This window comes from Trichechus manatus, unplaced genomic scaffold (assembly GCF_000243295.1).
Source record: "Trichechus manatus latirostris isolate Lorelei unplaced genomic scaffold, TriManLat1.0 scaffold00327, whole genome shotgun sequence".
In the NCBI taxonomy this organism is placed as follows: Eukaryota; Metazoa; Chordata; class Mammalia; order Sirenia; family Trichechidae; genus Trichechus; species Trichechus manatus.
This window is the reverse complement of record NW_004444263.1, coordinates 58,985-79,261: the sequence shown is the minus strand read 5'-3', so window position 1 is coordinate 79,261 and position 20,277 is coordinate 58,985. Positions and strand designations below refer to the sequence as shown.

At 46.9% G+C, this 20,277-nt stretch overlaps 3 protein-coding genes and 1 non-coding gene across 10 annotated transcripts in view; 3 read left to right on the top strand and 1 right to left on the bottom strand.

The window, feature by feature from the left end:
• Window positions 1-3,091: 3,091 nt before the first annotated feature.
• Window positions 3,092-11,574, bottom strand: NFKBIL1 (NFKB inhibitor like 1). Of its 4 annotated transcripts, none has more exons than XM_004390733.1 (4): window positions 11,394-11,574; window positions 10,718-10,994; window positions 4,088-4,309; window positions 3,092-3,904 (listed from the first exon to the last, which is right to left on the bottom strand). In XM_004390733.1, exons 1-4 carry the CDS (start codon window positions 11,448-11,450, stop codon window positions 3,312-3,314), a joined length of 1,149 nt encoding a protein of 382 aa, XP_004390790.1. In that variant the 5' UTR covers window positions 11,451-11,574; the 3' UTR covers window positions 3,092-3,311. The 4 variants fall into 4 exon arrangements, with proteins under 4 accessions (XP_004390790.1, XP_023581330.1, XP_004390791.1 ...); XM_004390734.2 differs by having other exon boundaries at window positions 3,312-3,903; window positions 4,132-4,309; window positions 11,394-11,557; XM_023725562.1 differs by lacking the exon at window positions 11,394-11,574 and having other exon boundaries at window positions 10,718-11,307.
• Window positions 11,575-13,345: 1,771 nt separating this feature from the next.
• Window positions 13,346-14,752, top strand: ATP6V1G2 (ATPase H+ transporting V1 subunit G2). Of its 2 annotated transcripts, none has more exons than XM_004390731.1 (3): window positions 13,346-13,704; window positions 13,971-14,071; window positions 14,534-14,752. In XM_004390731.1, exons 1-3 carry the CDS (start codon window positions 13,623-13,625, stop codon window positions 14,705-14,707), a joined length of 357 nt encoding a protein of 118 aa, XP_004390788.1. In that variant the 5' UTR covers window positions 13,346-13,622; the 3' UTR covers window positions 14,708-14,752. The 2 variants fall into 2 exon arrangements, with proteins under 2 accessions (XP_004390788.1, XP_004390789.1); XM_004390732.1 differs by having other exon boundaries at window positions 13,623-13,704; window positions 13,971-13,993; window positions 14,576-14,707.
• A 2,462-nt stretch (window positions 14,753-17,214) lies between these two features.
• DDX39B (DExD-box helicase 39B) overlaps window positions 17,215-20,277 on the top strand; it is a 13,353-nt gene continuing 10,290 nt past the window's right edge. For 2 of the 3 annotated variants that reach the window (XM_023725524.1, XM_023725525.1), the window contains exons 1-3: window positions 17,265-17,301; window positions 18,965-19,308; window positions 20,130-20,257. In XM_023725524.1, coding sequence (XP_023581292.1) covers window positions 19,098-19,308; window positions 20,130-20,257 — 339 coding nt within the window. In that variant the 5' untranslated portion in view covers window positions 17,265-17,301; window positions 18,965-19,097. Of the gene's footprint in view, window positions 17,302-18,964; window positions 19,309-20,129; window positions 20,258-20,277 lie in introns of all 3 variants that reach the window. The other variant, XM_004390729.2, reaches the window with a different exon arrangement.
• Window positions 18,043-18,120, top strand: LOC111819238 (small nucleolar RNA SNORD83). Its single transcript, XR_002822980.1, has one exon. It is a non-coding gene; the product is annotated as a small nucleolar RNA SNORD83 (small nucleolar RNA).

Below are 20,277 nucleotides of genomic sequence, written 5' to 3'. Positions count from 1 at the left end.
TTCCATGAGCATTGATTGCGGATCCAAGTAAAACGAAAGCCTTGACAGCTTCAATCTTTTCTCCGTTTATCATGATGTTGCTTATTGGTCCAGTGTGAGGATTTTTGTTTTCTTTATATTGATGTGTAATCCATACGAAGGCTGTAGTTTTTGATCTTCATCAGTAAGTACTTCAAGTACTCTTCAATTTCAGCAAGCAAAGTTATCTGCATATCGCAGGCTGTTAATGAGTCTTCCTCCAATCCTGATGCCCTGTTCTTCCTCATATATTCCAGCTTCTTGGATTATTTGCTCAGCATACAGATTGAATAAGTATGGTGAAAGGATACAATCCTGATGCACACCTTTCCTGATTTTAAACCATGCGGTATCCCCTTGTTTTGTTCATTTGGAATGGGCATGGATATGGATCTCTTCCAGTCGGTTGGCCAGATAACTGTCTTCCAAATTTCTTGGCATAGATTAGTGAGCATCTGCAGCACTGTATCTGTTTGTAGGTGTTCAAAAAATGAGTTTTCTTCCTACTCCTTGTCTGTACTCCTGCAGCACTCTTCTATTCTCCCTCTTTAGAGGTGTCACCAGAGGCACCGCCCACAGGACAAAGTTCAAATTCATTACCTTGCCATTCTGTGGTCCTTTCTCTGACCACATGTTCCCTCACATCTGTGCTTCATCTACCTCAGGACATTCACCTTTTCCTGACATTCCCTGTTTTCTGACTTCCTGCCTTCTCTTGAAGCCATCTCATTTACCCATGGAGCCCTTCCACCCACCTCCACGCATTGAAATCCTATCCATTCGTCAGAGCCAGCTCAAATGCCATCCCCTCTCTTGGAAGCCTCCCCACGTCTTCAGATTGAATTCTTTTCTGTACCCACTGTACCTTACTTTAACACTTGACGCATTGAATCACAATTAGGCATGGATCTGTCTCTCCTACTGATTGCAAACTTAAAGAAAGCGGGGTCTGAATTTAACTTTGGGCCACTTGATGCTCAGCTGAACTGCACTGAATACAGAGGCCCCCCCAGATCCTTTTTCTAACTTAACCCAAACCTGCCCCAAACCCAATGTGAGGCTTTATGACCCAAATGGACTCTTGCTTAATCTTCTTAGTCTCTTTCCCAACCCTCTTTCTCTAAATGAACCCCAGCTCATCCTCCACGGAGACTCGATTCCTGGTTCCAGCTCCAGAGAGCAGAGACATGCACACTTCCACTACCCCTGCTTCATGGTAGGCACTGAGTCATCCCCTTGGGATCCCTGGGCCTAATTCCCTACCCCCACTGGGGTGGACAGGATGCCTGCTGCCTGGCCCCAGGAGGTCAGAGGAAGCCAAGGGCCTCTAGGGCTCAGTATTTTTATCAGCCTAGGAAACAAGAGACAGAGAAGCGGAAACCATGTGGTCAGAGAAAGTGAACAACCCTCATCTCAGGGGAACCCCCACCAGGGCTGGGGGCCAGACACAGGGAGGGACGTTGAAAAGAGGGAGGTCTAGGGGCCCAGGTATCAGGGCTTATTGTGCTTTGATTTCATGTAACTCTTTCAGAGGGGGAAATGTTGTGCTTAAAACCAGAGAAAAATATCCTGGGTGGGGTAGTAAATATGGACCATGGCTTTCTGTTGCTTACCTCTCAACCCCTTACTTAGGGATCCTAACCCCAACTGCCCCCACTCCAAACCTGGGTTCTTTGCATGCCACTTCCGAAATCTCTGGCCTGTGAGAGGAACCGGACGCCTGGGTTGCTCATAGCTCTAAGTCTCTTCTCTGAATCACAGCAGCTTCCTCTCACAGGATCTTTCTCACCAGCTCTTCCCCCTCCAGCCCAAGAACATCTGCCTGGTCTCTTGGAGGCCTTGAACCCCTTCTCAACTTCAGGCTGTCTTCTCCGAGGGTCTTATGCCCACTCCACACTCCCATGTTTCCACAGGCTTTCCCTTCCTGTCCTCCGCCACCCTCCATTTCCACTCCTGGAATCTCCTGTGTAGACCTGGGCTCAAAACCTGAAAAATAAGTTTCTCATTTGATTTTCTAGTGTAGACACACCAGCACGTGCATACCATGCTCTGTCTCCTTACAGTCCTGCCCTTTCTTTTTGCTGAGTCCCCACCTGTGCCCTGGGGGATGGCAGCAGGGTTTGATACTGTCTACAACTTTCTAGCCCAGTTTCCAGGAAACTGAGTGGGACAGGAGTATGAACAGTGTGAGGATGCTGCCCCACTCCTTGTGGGAATCTTAGACCCTTTCCTTCTGCCCCTCAGGTCTTCAACCACTGGTTCTGGAAAAAGATGTTTATACCAAAGGGCAAGCCTGAGCTGCCCAAAGATAAAGGCCAGGTTTGGGATGGGGGCAGAACCTGGATGGGTGGAGAAACTGGATGGAGGGAGACAAGATTTGGGGCCCTGATAGCAGAGGGCCTGGAAGATAGACAGGACTGAGAAGTTTGAGGAGGCAGACAGCTGGGAATCCAGCAGTGTAGCTGGGCTCGTGTGTGGATCTCTGGTTGCCCAAGAACAGACAACCCAGGTTACATAATTTGGCCCTTTCCTCCTCCTTCCCCTCCTATTTTTAGCAATCGAAATTCCACTCCACCACAGGGCTCTGCATCCATTCTGTTTCTGTCCCCCACCCTCCCACGGCCTCCTCACGGTCCTTCAGTCCCAGCTGCCCCCCAACTCGGATCATTCTGTGACTCAGCAAAGGGAAAGCCCTGTGTTGGGGGGAGGGGGTGTTAAATGGGGAGGAGGATGTGGTTCTGGTTGGGGAGCTGCGGAGGGGAGGGAAAGGAAACTGGTGTTGTTCCCTTTTTTTGCCTCTGTTCACATCAACTTCTCTAGCCACAGATTGCAGAGTGGAGAGGACCCCAGCGTCTGGGGTGGCAGAGAGACTGGGGGACAGGCTGGGCCTTCTTAGGGATGACCTTGAGAATGGGCAAGCAGGAAGCTTCTTGCCTCCAGCTGAGGGCATGTGTTAGTGTGTGCATGCAGGTTGCAGGTGTATAGGAGCTGGAGGTTTCGCAAGGAGGGCAGGAAAGGAGATGTCATGGGTGATGAAAACCACAGCAATGGAAAGAGGCAGAGGAGACACCGGGAGATGTGGAACTAGGTCTTATTAGGAAATGGCAGAGTCAAGGAGCAGTGGTGGTGGCCCGCATCCCCTACCTCGGCTCGTTACAAGTTTTGCTCCCTCCCCATATACTCTGCTGTGCAGCATCTGCCTTGCCCTTGTCTTCCCCATCCCAAGCCTTACCCTTCCTTCTGCCCCACCCCTAAGGCTTCATCCTCTACAGTTTATTGCGCTGTCCATGGGGTCACTTGAGGGCCTCTGCATGGCGATTCAGGGCCTGAGAAAGAGCTGTCACAGCTCCCATCACACGGCCCAACTCCCAGGTCTCAATCTGGCTCCGGAATCGCTGCAGGAAGCGGTCAGGGTGCCATCGGACCTGCTGGACCCTCAAGTACCTCCTCAGAGCCCCTGGCTCCTCCAAGGGGGGGCCCCTGGCCACCAGGGCTGCAGCCATGGCCTCCGGGTCCCCTCCCCCAGGGCATGGCCACGGCACATCGCCAAAGCGCCAGAGTCTGCCCCTACCCGCCCCTCTTGTGTGCTCAGCCCTGGGCCCAGCCCTGGCTGGCTCTAGTCCTTGGTCTCCGCGAGCCTCCTGGGCCCTCCTGGCTCGGCTCTCACGCAGTTCCTCCTCCTTGGCCCGGGCTTGTTCTCGGAAGAGCCGCTGCTCCTCCTCCTGCTGTCGCCAACTGTGGCTGGAGCCCTCAGCCCACTGGGGTCTGCAGGCTCCCTCTGCTTCCCGCTGCTGCTGTTGCTGGCGCTTCTGGGCATGCTCCCGGGCCAGGCGGTCTGACCAGGCTGAGAAGGACTCAGGTTCCTGGGTCTCATGGGATGCATCATCTGTTTGGCAGGATGGGATGGAGGCAGTTAGAAGGGAGGCTGTGAGAAGGGGATGGGTCAAGGGAGGCAGGAAAGCATAGACGAAGGCGACAGAAGAAGCCCAGTGTGGAGCATTCATGCAGTGGGTGTAAGAAAAGCAGCCAGTGGGGAAGGAGGGCAGCTGCAGACGAATGGATTCCTCACCTTCAAACCTCCCAATGACCTCCTGCCACTCATCCTCCAGCTCTCCCTGCAGCTTTTGCCTCCATTCTCGCTCCTTGGAAGCCTCATCTTCTTCCTCTTCTTCAGCAGAATCCCAGGGGGGTCCCCAACCCAGAATTTGCCCAGGGGTCTCCCCGTCCTTATTCTTTATTCCCATTGCAGAGGGACAGCGACTCAACAGTGGCAGGAAGAAGTCTGTGTAGGCTGTTGGGAGAGCAGTGAGAAGTTAGCTTGGGCTCTCACACTTTGGCAGGGCCACCATCTTGACTTCCGAGGAGTTCTGTGGTTACTCCCTTGGCGTCAGAGCATTGGATGCCTCTGGGTATAAGGAAATCACCATCACTAACAAATATTTACTGATTGTTTACCACATGCCTGATAAGGTATGGCAATTTAAAATATTCTGACCTGTGTCCCCACAAACTAGTATCTTTGGATTCTACAATGTCAAAGAACATTTTCTGGCTTGCCTCCAGCTAACTAGGGTAATATCAAAATCCTTTGACTAAGAATTCCATTTGTGGCTTGAAATATTGTCACTATAGACCTCTTGGAAACCCTGGGGGTGTAGTGGTTAAGATCTATAGCTGCTAACCAAAAGGTCCGCAGTTCGAATCTGCCAGGCACTCCTTGGAAACCCTATGGGGCGGTTCTACTCTGTCCTACAGGGTCGCTATGAGTTGGAATTGACTCGATGCCAACGGGTTTGGTTTTTTGGTACAGACTTCTTATTGTGTGTTTCTCACCCAAAACTGTACCTCAGACTTCAAAAATATCTGAAGATTCTTCTCTACCATTACAAGTATACATATTAAAAAAAAAGAAACGTGGCCATCGAGTCGATTCCAACTCATAACAACCCTATAGGACAGAGTAGAACCACCCCATAGGGTTTCCAAGGAGCGGCTGGTGGATTCGAACTGCTGACCTTCTGGTTAGCAGCCAAGTACTCAACAACTGTGCCACCAGGGCCCCGTTGCAAGTATACAAATATAGTATTACCTATTTATATTATTTCTCAATAAACGGACTAAAATGCTTTCAGGGAAATTTCTCTCAGCCAGCCTTATCCAGGGGATGATGGGAGGAGGGTGAGGGGTTAAGAGGTCCAGACCATAGAAACAATCCCAACAGCAGAGCAAGTTCTTTCCAACCGCTGACCTAGGGTAGGGGAAGGGGGCTGAAAGGGAGGGTTTCTCCCAGGCACTGGCTGACAGGAGGCTGGGGTGAAACAGGAAAGAGATGGATCTTCCTGAACTCCCATTTTCCTGAGCCCTGCCCTCACTGCACACACTCCAGTGTTAGAAGAGGGCCATGCCACTGGCTTCACTGCCAACCCAGGCACCCTTCCCCAGGCCATGGCCACCAACCACTCTTTCACTCTGAGGACAGAGGAAGGTGAGTGAGACACCTCCCTTCCTGGGGACCTACTTTCTTTCCCTAAGGCAGGAGGAAATGGGCCAGAGTTCTTAAATCTTTATTCTGTGGTGCTGGAAAGTACTGGTTATCTCGCAAAAGGATGGGACAGGGGAAAGGGTTGTCCTGCCACTGCCAGGAAGGCAGGAAGACAGAATGGGCCTAAGCCTTGGCCTGCAAGGCCCACGACCCCTACTCGTCCCCTGGCACACTTGAGTGCTGCTCAACCCAAACCACGTCAGGGAGAGGGGAGGGGGCATTTGTCTTTAGTACTGACATGACCTGTCACCAGCCCTCCCAATCTGTCCTATCCAATAAGTACATGGCTCTGTCTTTCAACTACTTCTTCCCACTCACGTCCACTGCAAGTGGGAGGGTAGGTGGATGGGAGCTCAGGCTTAAATGGGAAGTTTTAAAATTCAGGCTTTAAGGAGTAAGGCTTCCAACAATAAAAACATGGTACGTAACTTATGGTATAGAATATCAACAGTCAGTGAAAATAAGGTTTATGTGTGAAAAAGTTGGCTACAAAATTGTATATAGGATCTGATCACAGCTATGCAAAAAAAGAAAGACCAAATTCTATGATTGAAAAAGAGAGACTGGAAGGAAACATGCAAAAATTCTAGTCTCTGGGTGGTAGAACTATAGTTGGTTCCCCCCCACCTCCAATTTTATTTAATTGACATTTTAACCTGAAAGTGATACAATTAATTTGAATATTTCCTTTTTCTTGTTTTTTTTAAAGAATGAAGAATAAATGTAATCTCTGTTAACAGTTTGCTGTGGTCCCTTCTAGTCCTGTCTTTGAGTATATAAACACATACGTGATAATTTTTTTTCCCCAGAGATATGTGACTAAACTATATGTATTGTTGGGCAACTTGCTTTTTTCACTTAACATCTCACATGTATTTTCCACAGGAGTATATTCAGGTCTACCTCATTCTTTTTTAACGAATTTGTAGTGTTCCGCTAGTGTATGAAACAAACACCCCCTCCAACCTACAGGATTTAATTGTTTCCGAAAATGTTCAGCCTCACACCTATGTCTCTGTGGACTAGTTACAGTATTTGTGTGGGGCAGATTCTTAGAAGTGGAATTTCTGAGTCAAAGAACATATGCAATGTTGCCATATTGCTTTCAAAAATGTTTGTGCCAATGTATACCTCCATCAAGCTTATGTAAGAGTGCCTGTGTCTTCCCATACCAAGACTGAATATCATCCATCTTTTTAATTTTGCCAATCTGATAGGTTAAAAAAAAGATTTTGTTAATGAAGTTGTCCTCTTTTTCATATGTGTGGTGATATGAATTTCTTTTGTGAATGACTTGTTCATATTTTTGCCCACTTTTAACTGAAAAATCTATATATAGATACGAAAACACTTTATAGAGTATAGATATCAACACTTGGTGTTTCTTACCTATATAGTAAATATTTCCTCCTGTCTCTTAAAAAATTTTATGTAGTTAAATTTGTATCAGTCTTTTCTTTTATGGCTTTTGAACTTGCAAGATTATAAAAACATTCCCTTGTAGTTTCTACTATTTTTATATATCTTATATTTATTTTTATTTTTAGAAAATAAAAAAGATTTGAAAAAATAAAACGCATAATACGTGAAATACCTCTGTTCATACCACAGGGTATGTTAACATGTCATTTTTGCAACACCGTTTTATCTTAAGGAAATAAAAACATTATAGATAGGAGCCCTGGTGGCATAGTGGTTAACAGCTTGACTGCTAACCAAAAGGTCAGCAGTTCGAATCCACCAGCCACTCCTTGGAAACTCTATGGGGCACTTCTACTCTGTCCTATAGGGTTGCTATGAGTTGGAATCGACTCCATGGTTTGGTTTTTAGTTTTTTTTTAATAGATAAAACTAAAGCTCTCTTTGACACTTCCTTCCAAGTTTAATCCCCTTCTTGAAGCCCCAGGGGCAACTTCTGCCATGAATTTGGTATGTGCCCTTCCCGTCATGTTTAGGTGTTTAATCTGTCTGTAAACTACTTTTGTGTCAGGTGTGAGGTAGGACTCTATTCTTCCCCAGATGAAACTAAATTTTCTTCCACCGTTTACTGAATAGCCCATCCCCACTCCAGAGATTTGAAATGCTACCTTTATCACAATTTAGCAACGTAGATCAGTTTTTCCCAATGTTCTTTAATTAAAATGTACTTCTTCGCTGGGAAAGATAAATATGAAGAAAAATTTTGTGGAGTAAAATTATATTTTGTCTTAAGTGATAGAAACACTGCTCTTCCCCTAGCCGTAGTAAGACACAATTTCTACTTGAAGGGACATACAAACAGACACTTAAAAAAATGCCAATATCAGAAGCTTATATTGAGTGATGGTTGACTGAAGCTCAGAGGAGGAAAAGGTAATAATTGGTGGGGTTGGAGAAGGCCTGAAGGAAGAGGTGGCTTCCGTTGGGCCAGCAAGGGAGGATAACTCTTAGCAAAGTGGAAATCAGGTGAAAGAGAAGGCAACAGGCAAGAGACAGGCAGACACATGAAAGGCATGTTTGGGTCCCCAAAGACACAGCCACTTAGCTGGAGTCATGAGTTTGTGGGTGTGCAGTGGGAGGTAAGGTTGGAAAGACACGTGGGACATAAACCAGATGGCGTGGCTATCTGAAAAATGGGGCCACCGCCTACTTCTACCAAAAAACCAAACCCACTGTCGTTGATTCCGACTCATAGTAACTTTACATGACAGAGTAGAAGTGCCCCATAGGGTTTCCAAGGAGTGGCTGGTAGATTCGAACTGCCGACTTTTGGTTAGCAGCCAAGCTCTTAACCACTGTGCCACCAGGGCTCCACCTACTTGTACTGTGCAGATTAAAGTGGATAATGGATGTTAAAGGCCTGGTACCGTGCTGACACACAGCAGAAGTGCAGCGACTGTTATATTTAAAAAAATACCAGGCTGGTTTTGCGCTTTATTCTTTTCGCAAAGACCAAGAGAAAATGACCCTTCTGTTGCAATGTTCATTAATTCTAGCTAACTCTTGTAGAGAATTATCTGGCTAAGGTGGGTTTATACAGGAGTCTTTGACACCTAAGACTACTTCCTCATATGGTAATAGGTCCCAAAGGGAAGCCACCAAAAGCCCCAAAGGTAGGGGCCATTCACTGGAGTCTCACTGGTTAGGATAACCCAGCCCAGCCAATCCAACGTAAACTGACATATCCCTCACACCTAACAGGGGAACTGAGGGCAAAGACTGAGGGGATTCTGGGTCATTTCATCTGCTGAATTCATAATATTTGCATTTTATTAAGCAGGGTGGTCTCTAAGGCAGCTGGAAGCTGAATGACACAGGCCTTTCGACCAAGGAGTTAGAAGGCCACCTAGTGGCGAGGCCGGTGGGAGACAAGGAGGAGATAAAGGACATCAGACTTTTGGAAGAAAAAGACATGGACCTCCTTATCAGCCGTGAGATTTTGGTCAGGTTTCTGAACCTTCTGGGCCCTACTCTCCTCATCTGTGAGACAATATCAACCTTATGTGCTTGGTAGAATTTAATATAAGGAAGGAAGTGCCTGACACACCGTTAGGGACATTTTTATTACTCAAAAAGCCTTTACTGAATAACATAAAGATAACAATACCTGTCATTTAGTGAGTGCAAAATCTGCACCAAGTAGGCATACCTCATTTACTCATCACAACCGTCATCTTAGAGAGGCAAATGAAGCTCACAAAGGTTAAGCTGAGTGAGCCTGTAAGTGATAGAGCTGGGATTCAGATGCAGGTCTGCCTCACATTATTCTGCTGCCTTCCAGTGTCCTGCCTCTTAAAAATCAGCTGTTGAGTTAGACACCTGCATTTACTTTGTAAACTTCCCTTTGTTATTAAGTTAAAAAAAAAAACAAAACTGAATATGCCAGCCTATCTCATTTATATTAAGGGGAATTAAAGAAAAAGGGATTTTTTTCCCCAAGGGGAACTCCCCAAAGGCGGAGTTTTTCTAGGGGGAGAAGGGGTTCCTGTATATACTTGAGGAGTTGGAGGATGGTAAGAGCAGCAGATCAAATTGAGTTAGGGCTGCTCATCCCCACCTAGAGCTTTTCCTCCAGGAAAACAGCATATCCTCATCTGAAACCCTCAGTGTCAAAGGTTTTTCAGAACTCAGGTGTTTTTGGGACTTGATACAACTGATCTAAAAGTATATACACTGTATATTAGGCAGCATCTACAAGATGGCCTGGGCATCCCCAGTAACCAAACACATGAATATTTCTGCAGTGAAACGTATGAATATAGACATCAATTAGGATAAAAACAAATCAAAGATAGCCTCACTTTTGTTCAGTGACCAAAATGAGTTTGCCACCAAATAAGTTTGGATGGCAGACCGATGAAAAATGTTTGGCTTTCAGAGTCTTTTTGAGTTTCGGAACTGTGGGTAACAGAGTATGGACCTGTTGACAGCAACAGCAGGAACAACAATTGCCAGCATCTACCAAGTCCTTACTATGTGCCAGGTGCTCTTAATATGTACTATGGTACTATGTCAGTTAATTCTCAGTATGGGTACTTGGAACATGGGCACTATCGTATAATTTCACAATGTAGTTGTTAAGAGCATGGACACCCTAGCCAGGCTGCCTGGGTTTCAGTCCTGCTCCACCACTTAACAGCTGTGTGACCGTAGTAAATTACTTAACTTCCCTGTGGCCGGTTTCCTCATCTGCGAAATGGGGGATCATATCAGTATCTACTTCATAGGGCTGTCCTGAGAATTAAGTTACTTTGTGAAAAATGTCTGGCACATAGCGAAGGTTATTATTTTGTTTAATTTTGCACATGGGCAAATTATGGCTCAGAGATGTTCAGTAACTTGCCCGAGAGTACACAGCTATTAAATATGGAGCCAGAATTTGAATTTAGCAAATCTAACTCCAGAGGTACCCTCTATGCTAAAAACAAGAAACAAAGTTAACTACCAATCTAGAAACATATGAAATTTGAAGACCAATCGCTATTTTGGGAATGCTGAACTCTTCAACATTACAATGGTAATTCAGTAATGCAAAGGCATAATGACAGTCACATGCCAACTTGGTCAACTACTTCCCTAGGTTCCACTGACCAAACAACTAGCTTATTTTTCAACTGCTGGCCTTCATTTCAGATCTGGCCAATTGCTCATGACCTTGTCCCCACCAGGCAGACTCACCATCAGGGCCCTGGCGTGCAGCGGCGTGCAGTGCTGTGTCCCCATGGCGGTCCTGGTGGGCAGGGTCAGCTCCAAGCCGAAGCAGCAGGCACAGGGCAGAGGCATCGTGGCGGACACAGGCCCGGTGCAGTGGAGGGGGCTGCCCAGCATCTACGTCAAGGCCTGGGTGTCGCTGGAGGAGAGCCTGGGCCCGGACCAGCCGTCCTGCAGACAAGTAACGACGGAAGCGACGCTCTCGGCGTTGGCGGCGGGAGGTAGAGGCCATGGAACTCTTAGGCTGAGGAGGAAGGAAAAAGGCAGCAGTCAGGACCCCAGCCTTGGCTGGTCTCTCCCTCTCCATCTAACACTCTATGCCTTATTCCTCCCTCCGGTTCCCCGTTTCTTCTTAAATCCTCATCAAGAGATGAGGCCTATCTTAACCCTCATCCCTTACCAGATGGCAGGTTTGGAAAAAAATTTGAGGGGAGTTGAGGTCACAGATTTAATATTTTAATGTAAAATTTGAGAAAAGGATAAATGTCTTAAGGCTTATGAGCCCAGGTAAAATTTTACTTTTTAATAAAGGCCTTTGAAAAAGACTAGAGACTGATGGTGGAAATTCTTGTCAGAAGAAATTTGAATATAAAAAAGTCACAGATATTTTCAAATAATGATCTAGAAATTGAATATAATGTACCCGGCACACAGATGTAGAGGCTTCTCCCTCGGGGACCTGGGGGGAGGGGTTACTCATCAGACCTGCCCCCCGCCCCCCTTCAAGTACGCCCCAGTGCTGTAGGCCGGAGGCCTCTGTTTAAGACGCTCAGAGGAAGGGAGGCGGGAAGGGCGGAGACACTCCAGGCTGGCGGAAATGACGCACAAGAGACGCAGGGGAAGGGCGGAAATGAACTGTAAGGCGTGTTACCGGATGTCGTTCCACCCCGAGGGAGTGTTTCTTTAGTCAGGTTTCCGGGAGGGAAACTAGGGCCTGCCTGCAACCGGAAGACTGGACGAGAGGCGAGGAAAAGAATGGGGAGGTAAAGGAGGGCGATTTTGAGGTTTAATGCCGCCTCCCCCGGCTGGAAGTAGATGGTTCAGTGATAGACAAAAAGATGATGAGAGAAAGAAAACGGGAGATAAAGACAGAGTAAAAACCACAGTGAAAATGGAAACAAAAACAAAATACAAAACACCAAAAAGCCATAAAACTACAGTGAGAACAGGAGAGACATATGAAGATAATCGTAGCACAAGGCGAATTTGGTGGATGCAGAAATTCGGACTTGAGGAAGACGTAGAAAAAATAGAGATGGAAACAAGAGGGAGGAAAAAAGAGGGGAAAATTTGCTAGAATTGAGAACACCCTTTCTCCAACACATCCTTAACTTCCTCACCCCATTCTCAACCCTTCTGTTACCCAATTAGGGTCTGTGCCCTGGAGCAGTCGAGCCAATGAAACATACACCAAGTCAGGAAGAATGAGAAAATTTAGGAGGTGTCCACCAATGGTGAATCCCAAAGCAACACGGGTTGTCTCTACGGAGTCCCAAAAGGCATTTTTACGTTAGAGCTTATATATGATTTTTACAAAGGCTGGAAGTGTTTTTGTAGCCTGCAGATGGCATCGCCAGATGAGTTACTCATAATGATTTAGGCCCTGTCCTTGAGCATAGAGAATGTGACCCAGCTGGAGCTGGGCTCACAAGGACTCACAAGGACACATTAACTGGGCCCTGAGGTACAAAGGCAATAGCTAAAATAATCTTGGAAAGTATCTTTTAGGGAAACTTTCACATAAAGCCAATCAAACAGAACACAAAAGACTCTACTCTTTTTCTATTAGCATTTAGTGAATAGAAATTTGCTGGACCAATGAAGACCCTCCTGACTGTCGTTACTGAAAACTGTACCAATGATTGTTAAGAAAGACAATTCAAAATGTAGGATCACAGTTTCTAGCCAATCAGAAAAGGCTATGCTTTCAATGGTTTTGCTTTAATATATACTGATGATTCTGTAACTGTTCCTTGGACTCAGGCAGACATGCCTGTGGTAGCATGCTTGTCCGTTTTCCCATTCTTGCCTATTCTGTAATACTCTTTGGACTCGGGCAGATATGGCTCTAGCAGCATGCTTGTCTGTTTTCTCACTTTTGTCCTTTTGAATATATGCCGAATAAAACTTTATTTTTGCTTTACTAAACTTTATGATGTTTTTACTCTACAACAATTATAAGGTAATTACAAGAGACTATTTATCAGATTAAAGAGTTACATGCTGGACATCTCCTTATCAGGCTAAAGATATACATGTCAGACATCTGGGCTCTAATCTTCCTGTGGGGGGTCGTAAGTCACAGGTGGCCAGACAGAGCAAAACAAAGTCTTTAACAAAGGTATGAGGAAAGGAGAAGGCAGGCAAAAAAGAAAAAAAGAACTTATAGGTTCATCATGGCATTAGTTATGTCAAGATCTCAGTTGCCCATTTTGAAAAGGAGAAAACATGCTGGGGAGTATTGGGGTCACACTTCTATGGCACCTGCTTTGAGACCATCAACCACGTTCTCCTTCCATCTCTACACACCTCCCTTTTCCACCCTGCCCCAATCCCCAGACCATCCAGACTGGAAAGGCCCTGCTCCTCGGGCAGTGTTAGCTGACAGCTTTGGGCCCGGTCTCTGCTGCTCCCAAGCGGTCCTTCTGGGTACTGCCAGGATGAGAGATGGGAGAAGAGGACCAGTTATCAATGTGGAGAATCTGATGGGGGAGACACTGGGTGCAGGAAGCTGAGCGAAAAGGGGAGCACTAAGACCCAGGGGTACTGGAGGACTACAACATCAAGCAGGAGGAGGAAAAGCAGGAGGTGGGGGTGGGAGCCATCTGGTACCTTGGTAGCATCCGCAACAGCACCAGTGATAACGACAGCAATGGCCAGTCAGTCCCAGGGCATCCAGCAGCTTCTGCAAGCCGAGAAGCGAGCGGCTGAGAAGGTAGCAGATGCTCGAAAAAGTAAGTCTTCTCTTTCCTCCCTATGAGTTCCAGAAGGAAAATGGGGGTGGGAAAGCAAACATTTGAGTCCTTAGGAAAACCCAAGGCAGGTGAGGAGAGAGCTGGGGACTGGGAGCTAGTAAGGAGGGAAGAAATGGGTGGGTGTTAGAATCTACCACCTGGTTGATTGAGAAGGCAGAACTTTCTGGAAAGACTGACCCCTATGATCACCTTTTTTTTTTGAGGTGAGGGTCCATCCATGCCCCCTGTCCTTCTTCTGCTTCTAGGGAAGGCCCGGCGTCTGAAGCAGGCAAAGGAGGAAGCCCAGATGGAGGTGGAGCAGTACCGCAGGGAGCGAGAGCAGGAATTCCAGAGCAAGCAGCAGGCGGTGAGTCCTGGGACAGTCAAGATGGGAGGCTGAGGGAGACACCCCCCGCAGTTTATGTGGAGAATGTTAACATTTGGGGTGGGGGACAGAGGTTTATGGTCATGGGTGGTGAGGTGGTAGGGATTTTACAGTCTGTTTTAAGACAAAGGTGCATGTCATGTCTCAGAGAAAAGGGGATTGTGTTATATCTTTGGCGTCTGGACATTTCTGTGGGATGGGGGTGGTTTCAGAGGGAGCAGTTGGAATCCACTAGGTTCTCCTTGTAAACCCTATGGTGCAGTTCTACTCTGTCTTTTAGGGTTGCTATGAGTTGGAATCCACTTGACGGCAATGGGTTTGGTTTTGCTTTTTGGTCATTCTTTCTGATCTTGCTTCAGGATCTTTCCCTCCACACACCTGGACCCTTCTTTCTCTGTTTCTGCTTTTCCTTTTCTCTCTCCCCTCCCTCTCCCCACCCTCCAGGCCATGGGCTCCCAGGGGAACCTATCGGCTGAGGTGGAGCAGGCAACAAGGCACCAAGTGCAGGGTATGCAGAGCTCCCAGCAGAGAAACCGTGAGCGTGTCCTGGCCCAGCTTCTTGGCATGGTCTGTGACGTCAGGCCTCAAGTCCACCCCAACTACCGGATCACTGCCTAGGACGCACCCAGGACCTGACACCCCCTGCTAGTCCCCTCCCTCAAAAAAAATCCCGCAAACCAAAATCACCTCCCATCATAGTCCTCTCCTTTCTGTTCCCTGGAAATCCTAGGAGACAGGATCCAATAATTCTCCCGTAAAACTTATAAATATCCTTCTCAGACCTGAATCTCCTTGTTCTTTAACCCTCACTGGGACGTTGTTATCCTCATCCAACCCCTATGTGAAACTTGTAGCATAGAGAAGTAGGGATATGGGAAACACCCTGACTTCAGAGCCTGGCTGGCTTGGGTTCCCCTCCCCTCCCTGCCACTTGCCAAGAGGCATCCCGTAGCCTCAATGTCCCACTCTGTGAATCTGGAATAATAACAATGCCCACCTTTTTAAGTTGCTGTGATGATTAGGAATCATTCTGTAAAGAGCCTAGCATGGTTCCTGGCATGTAGTAGCTGTGATTCCATGCATGACAATCCTGTGATGTCATTACTCATCCCTGTCCACCTGCCAAACCTAGATACAGCTGTTTTTCTGTCAGTGGCTCTCTGATTTCAATAATTCGTTCTGTAACCCTAGTAATTCTCTGAAGAATTGTTTGTTCCAGCCTCCCTTTCTCCAGACTTCATAATCCCTGAAAGGACGAAATGATGACCTCATTCAGTCTCTCTACTATGATGCCAGGAAGATACTGCCTCTCTTAGCTTCTCTTTTTCTCTCTCGTTTATCTTTCTCTTTATTGAATTTCCCCTTTTTTCTATGTACCCAAAAACCATCAGATGCTCACTGATTCCTGAGAAGTAAGGACACTGTGCCTCCTCGTATGTACAATTTTCCTTTCTACATCCTCAACACTTGACTTTCCCTTTGGATTCCACCTATTTGTGACAGTAAAAATGTGTTAATAAAATAACTTATGGGCAAACCAATTGGTGAGTCAAAGCAGCCTCCTTTTGCCTCATCATTTCTTACTTTCAGTCACTCTTGTTCCTTGTTTACATATTCCAAACACCCAAGAAGACTATTCATTGAAACTTGTTGCAGAAACAAAAGCACTAGTACATTATGGTTCCTTATTTCAGAACCTGAGGACTACAGATGGCAACTGTAGAGAAAAGCTGGCATGTAGAAACAAGCACTCTTTGCCCCCTTACTTTGCTTTTTCTCTATAGCACTTGTTGCTACTTGACATTATATTTATGTGTTTATCTGTTATCTCCCCATCTATGTAAGCTCTTCAAGGACAGGGCTGTTCACTGCTATGTCCCTAGATCCCAGGATAGCACTTGGTACAGGGTGGCCAGTTGATAAACGTTGTTGAATAAATTAAATATTTAAGATTGGGAAAATGCCCCTTCTATGACACCATCCTTGAAGAATCAATGTTATTTTTCTTGGCCACAGCAGACAAGTCTACTTCACCACAGACTTGGGCCAATGAGGTAATCTGTAGTGTATTTATTAACCCAACTAGTTAGGATACAATAGAGATCAAGAATCAGGTCCTGGAGATGTCCCTATCTTGGCTCTGCCATATTATTAGCTGTATTACTTTGGACGTGCTGCTTTACTTCTCTAAGCCTGTTTGCTTGTCTATGAAAGTGGGAATAACTATGGTATCTACTCCATAGCGTTAAATGGTTAAGTATGGTAACAGGTACAGAGCTTAGTTCAATGCCTGGCTAAACGTTTGTTAATTTTGTTAAGCAGTTGGACATCACATCTGTAGCATCTCAAAGAGGCAGTGTCAAATATTTCATTTAGTATAAAAATCCAGGTTGAACAATCGGGCTGTTGGGGGACAGGGAGGGCTAAAAACATTTTGGTCGAATTAACAGTATATATGGAATGTTGTACAACCCTCAAGCCCTATCATTTATCTTTAATGCTCAGGACAGAATTCAAACCCTGTTTCCCACTCAGCAGATTCAGGACACCTTCCTGGCTCGCAGCCCCTGAGCCCTTGGGGCATCAGCTACAGCGGCCAACATGATTCTGGGCAAATGCCACCAACCCTGCCGTCTATCCCCACAGTTGGAGGAGCAGGACCCCCGAGTATGGCTCGCTCCAGTTTCCTCAAACCGTTTCCCTCCATCCTTGAGTCAGCTGGAGCGCTACGCCCCTAACAAGAGCCAAGGCGCCCACAGGTCACCTTGACGACAGGGCCAAGGACCCCGTGGGAACTCGCAGCCCCAGCCACCCTCCATCATAGCGCGCTCACGGAGAGGTGTCCAGAGAGAAGACCTGTGTGGCAAGAACGTAAACGAAGTGGTGAGGAGCGTGGAGAAGAGCAGGACAAGAGAAGATAGATAATGATGGGACAGGATGCTAGTTTTCTTTTTGCCTATTGTTATGGCAATAACGGAGGCGTTAGAAGTGGCTTTAAATAAAGAAAATATCAGACAGGCATTTACCAAAGGCAACCCCTAAGCCCGCGAAACTTTAGAACCACAGAAGGTTCTTCTTCCGGTCCCTTGCGCCTGCGTGCTGTCGGTCGAGAAGGCGGGAGACCGGGGTAGAAGGAAACCAGGGACCGGAAGTGAAGGCAGATTCCTTTCTTCGTTTGTACTGCCGCCGCCATAGGCGCCCGCCCTTCTCAGGTAAGCTTGGGCCTTATTTATCATCCGCCTCCATCGGCGCTTTTCCGCCGCCATCCGGCCGTATGGGCTCCCGATACCCCTTCCATAGGCGACAGTCTGGTCTCTGGGGTCTAGTTAGGTCGTTATTTCTGCTTCCTGCATCTCTTTCGAGAGCAAAGAGTTCCTGGGGGGAGGCTGGGGGAACGGGAGGGGGGCAATCCAAGATGGTGGCCCCGACGCCATTGTCTTCCGTTTGCTCCCCGCTTCTCCGGTGGGTTCCTTGTTTACCGGAGGCCCCCGCGACGACGAGAGGCGTCCCCTGGTCCTGGGCATTTGCAGAGGGCGGGGCTTTTCTCAGTTTACTCTGCTGCTTCCTCTCGGCGGGAACCGGCGGGAGCCCATTTCTGGGCCCAGGTGGACTTTTGTCACCTCGACTTGCTTGCGTTTGTTTGGTGCACTTTCCAAATGTTTACGAGTGGTGTCGTGTGTTTTACGGAAAGGAGTCTCATCTAAAGAGTAGAACAAAGGTGATGTGAGACCATTTGGTAACAGTGCTGGTAAATCTGGAGCGAGGATACACCACTTCTCCCCTTAGTTATTAGCTTTTTTTTAGCCATATGGTGGAAAGATGAATATTATTTTCCGACCGGGTCATTTCTCTCATTTCCTCTCCCGCCATTAATTACAGAGAGATTTCTTAGGCAGCGGAAGAGGGGAGGGATCTGAGGAGTCACGCTGGAAAGCTGTGGGAAGTGTATGGCAGCCACATGATGTTTTCATTTTGAGAGATGAGCGCTTTGCACCCTGATGACCTTAATCTGTCACCCTTGACTGATGGCTGTTGGGTTGGGGGTCGACACCTTGAGACTGTAGATAGGGACAGCACAGGATTCCTTCAGAATGTTTCAGGACTTCATCTCAGTTGCAGTCTCCAACCTTCTCAGTCGTTAATGTATTGTGTGTTTCATTATCTGTTCTTTTTCTATTGCTAGTTAACAGGTCGCTGGGTGGTGCAAACTGTTCAGCACTTGAGTACTAGTCAAATGTTGGCTGTTCGAACCTGCTCAGAAGCACCTCAGCAAACAGGCCTGGCAGTGTGCTTTTGAAAGGTCACAGCCTTGAAAACCCGATGGAGTTGTTCTATACTACACACATATAGGGTCACCATGGTGGGAGTCCAGTGACTAACAATATCCCTAGTTTAAAAAAACCTGTTGCCGCAGAGTGGTTTCCGACTCAGAGTGACCCTATAGGACAGAGTAGAGCTGCCCCATAGGGTTTCCAAGATTGTAATCTTTAGGGAAGCATACTGCCACATCTTTCTCTGGCAGAGTGGCCGGTGGGTTTGAATCACTTTTTCTTCCATTAGCAGCCTAGCACTTAACTACTGCGGGCCACCAGGCCTCGTTGCTAATTACAAGTCAAGAATGTGTAAGTTGGTTTTCCTTTTCTAACTTTTTGGTTTCTACTGCTCTGATCTTAGTCCTGTTGGGAGTCTGTGTTCTAACCACCTGCCCCAGGAGCACTTTTTCCATTTAATACTTGTTATTTTTACTTGTTACTCTTCTTTCCGGGGAGAAGTTTCATAATTTAGGGAAAGAGAAGAGTGTAGGGATGAAGGCTTGAAATGGTGAAGGTTTTGCTCATAACTGATAAGTCTTCCTTTTTTTTTCCCCTTTTTTAGCTCTTGTAACAGAAACTAGTTAGCTTCCTTTTCCTCTTATTATTCCATAAACCCCACTCTTCCCTCTTGATTTCACTTATTCTGAGTGAGCCTATCCAGAGACCCCTCCTCTTCTCCCCCTGCCGGCCCAGTTATGGCAGAGAATGATGTGGACAATGAGCTCTTGGACTATGAAGATGATGAAGTGGAGACAGCAGCTGGAGGAGATGGGGCTGAGGCCCCTGCCAAAAAGGATGTCAAGGGCTCCTATGTCTCCATCCACAGCTCTGGCTTTCGTGACTTCCTGCTCAAGCCAGAGTTGCTCCGCGCCATTGTTGACTGTGGTTTTGAGCATCCGTCAGAAGGTAATTTTTTTCTTAGGCATAGAGTAATCATTAGGCTATTTAAGACTGTAAATAATAGACATGTTTGTAATTTCTCAGGTGATAGTGGTTTATATTGAGGATGGACTAGAAGTACTAAAAGAACTATTTTAGCAATAGAAGAGGCTTGTGTAGGCCCTTCTGCCATTTGTGATAGCACAAAAGTGCTAGTGAGCCAAAAGCACCTTAAGAGGTCTGCCATTCATACTTGACTTGCTTTTTTCTTGTCTGCTTGTTTTTAGTTTTGTCACTTTGGCTCCTAATTTTAAACTTCTAGAGAGGGGCTAGTTGGACGTCTAGTCCCTCTGTACTGGGCCAGGCCAGCTCTGGTCTCTGGGAACCTTTACAGCTGGCCTAAAGATGGCTGGCTCCTGGGTCAGTTACCAAGTCCTTCCTTCATTTTGTCCAAGCTTGTAGGGCTACGTGACCCAAGTACAGCAGCCTAATTGGGAGAAATAGCCTGTGGCAGGCACTCAAATGCCACGGATTGTTACAGGTTAAGGAAAATAAGGACAGAGCCACGAGCACTAAAGGTGAGCTGTTGGAAGGCCCAGGAGGGTTATTAGCAGGACCAGTGAGGCCTGGAGCTAGAGGAGGCTAGAGATAGAAGGAACTAGGAGGGTCTGATTTGGAGATGAGTGTGATTGAGGGAGCAGAGCGATAGGAAGGGTCTGAGTGTTGACGAAAACCGGGGAATTCTCTGGGACTTGAGTGGTGAAAAATGGCTTTGGCACGGTGAAGAAGATAGTGGAGTTATCTGGAGACTGAAGTCTAATTTATATGTTTTCCTCTTTAACTTTTAGTCCAGCATGAGTGCATACCTCAGGCCATTCTGGGAATGGATGTCCTGTGCCAGGCCAAGTCAGGCATGGGAAAGACAGCAGTGTTTGTGCTGGCCACACTGCAACAGCTGGAGCCAGTTACTGGGCAGGTACACTGGGGGCGGGGGTG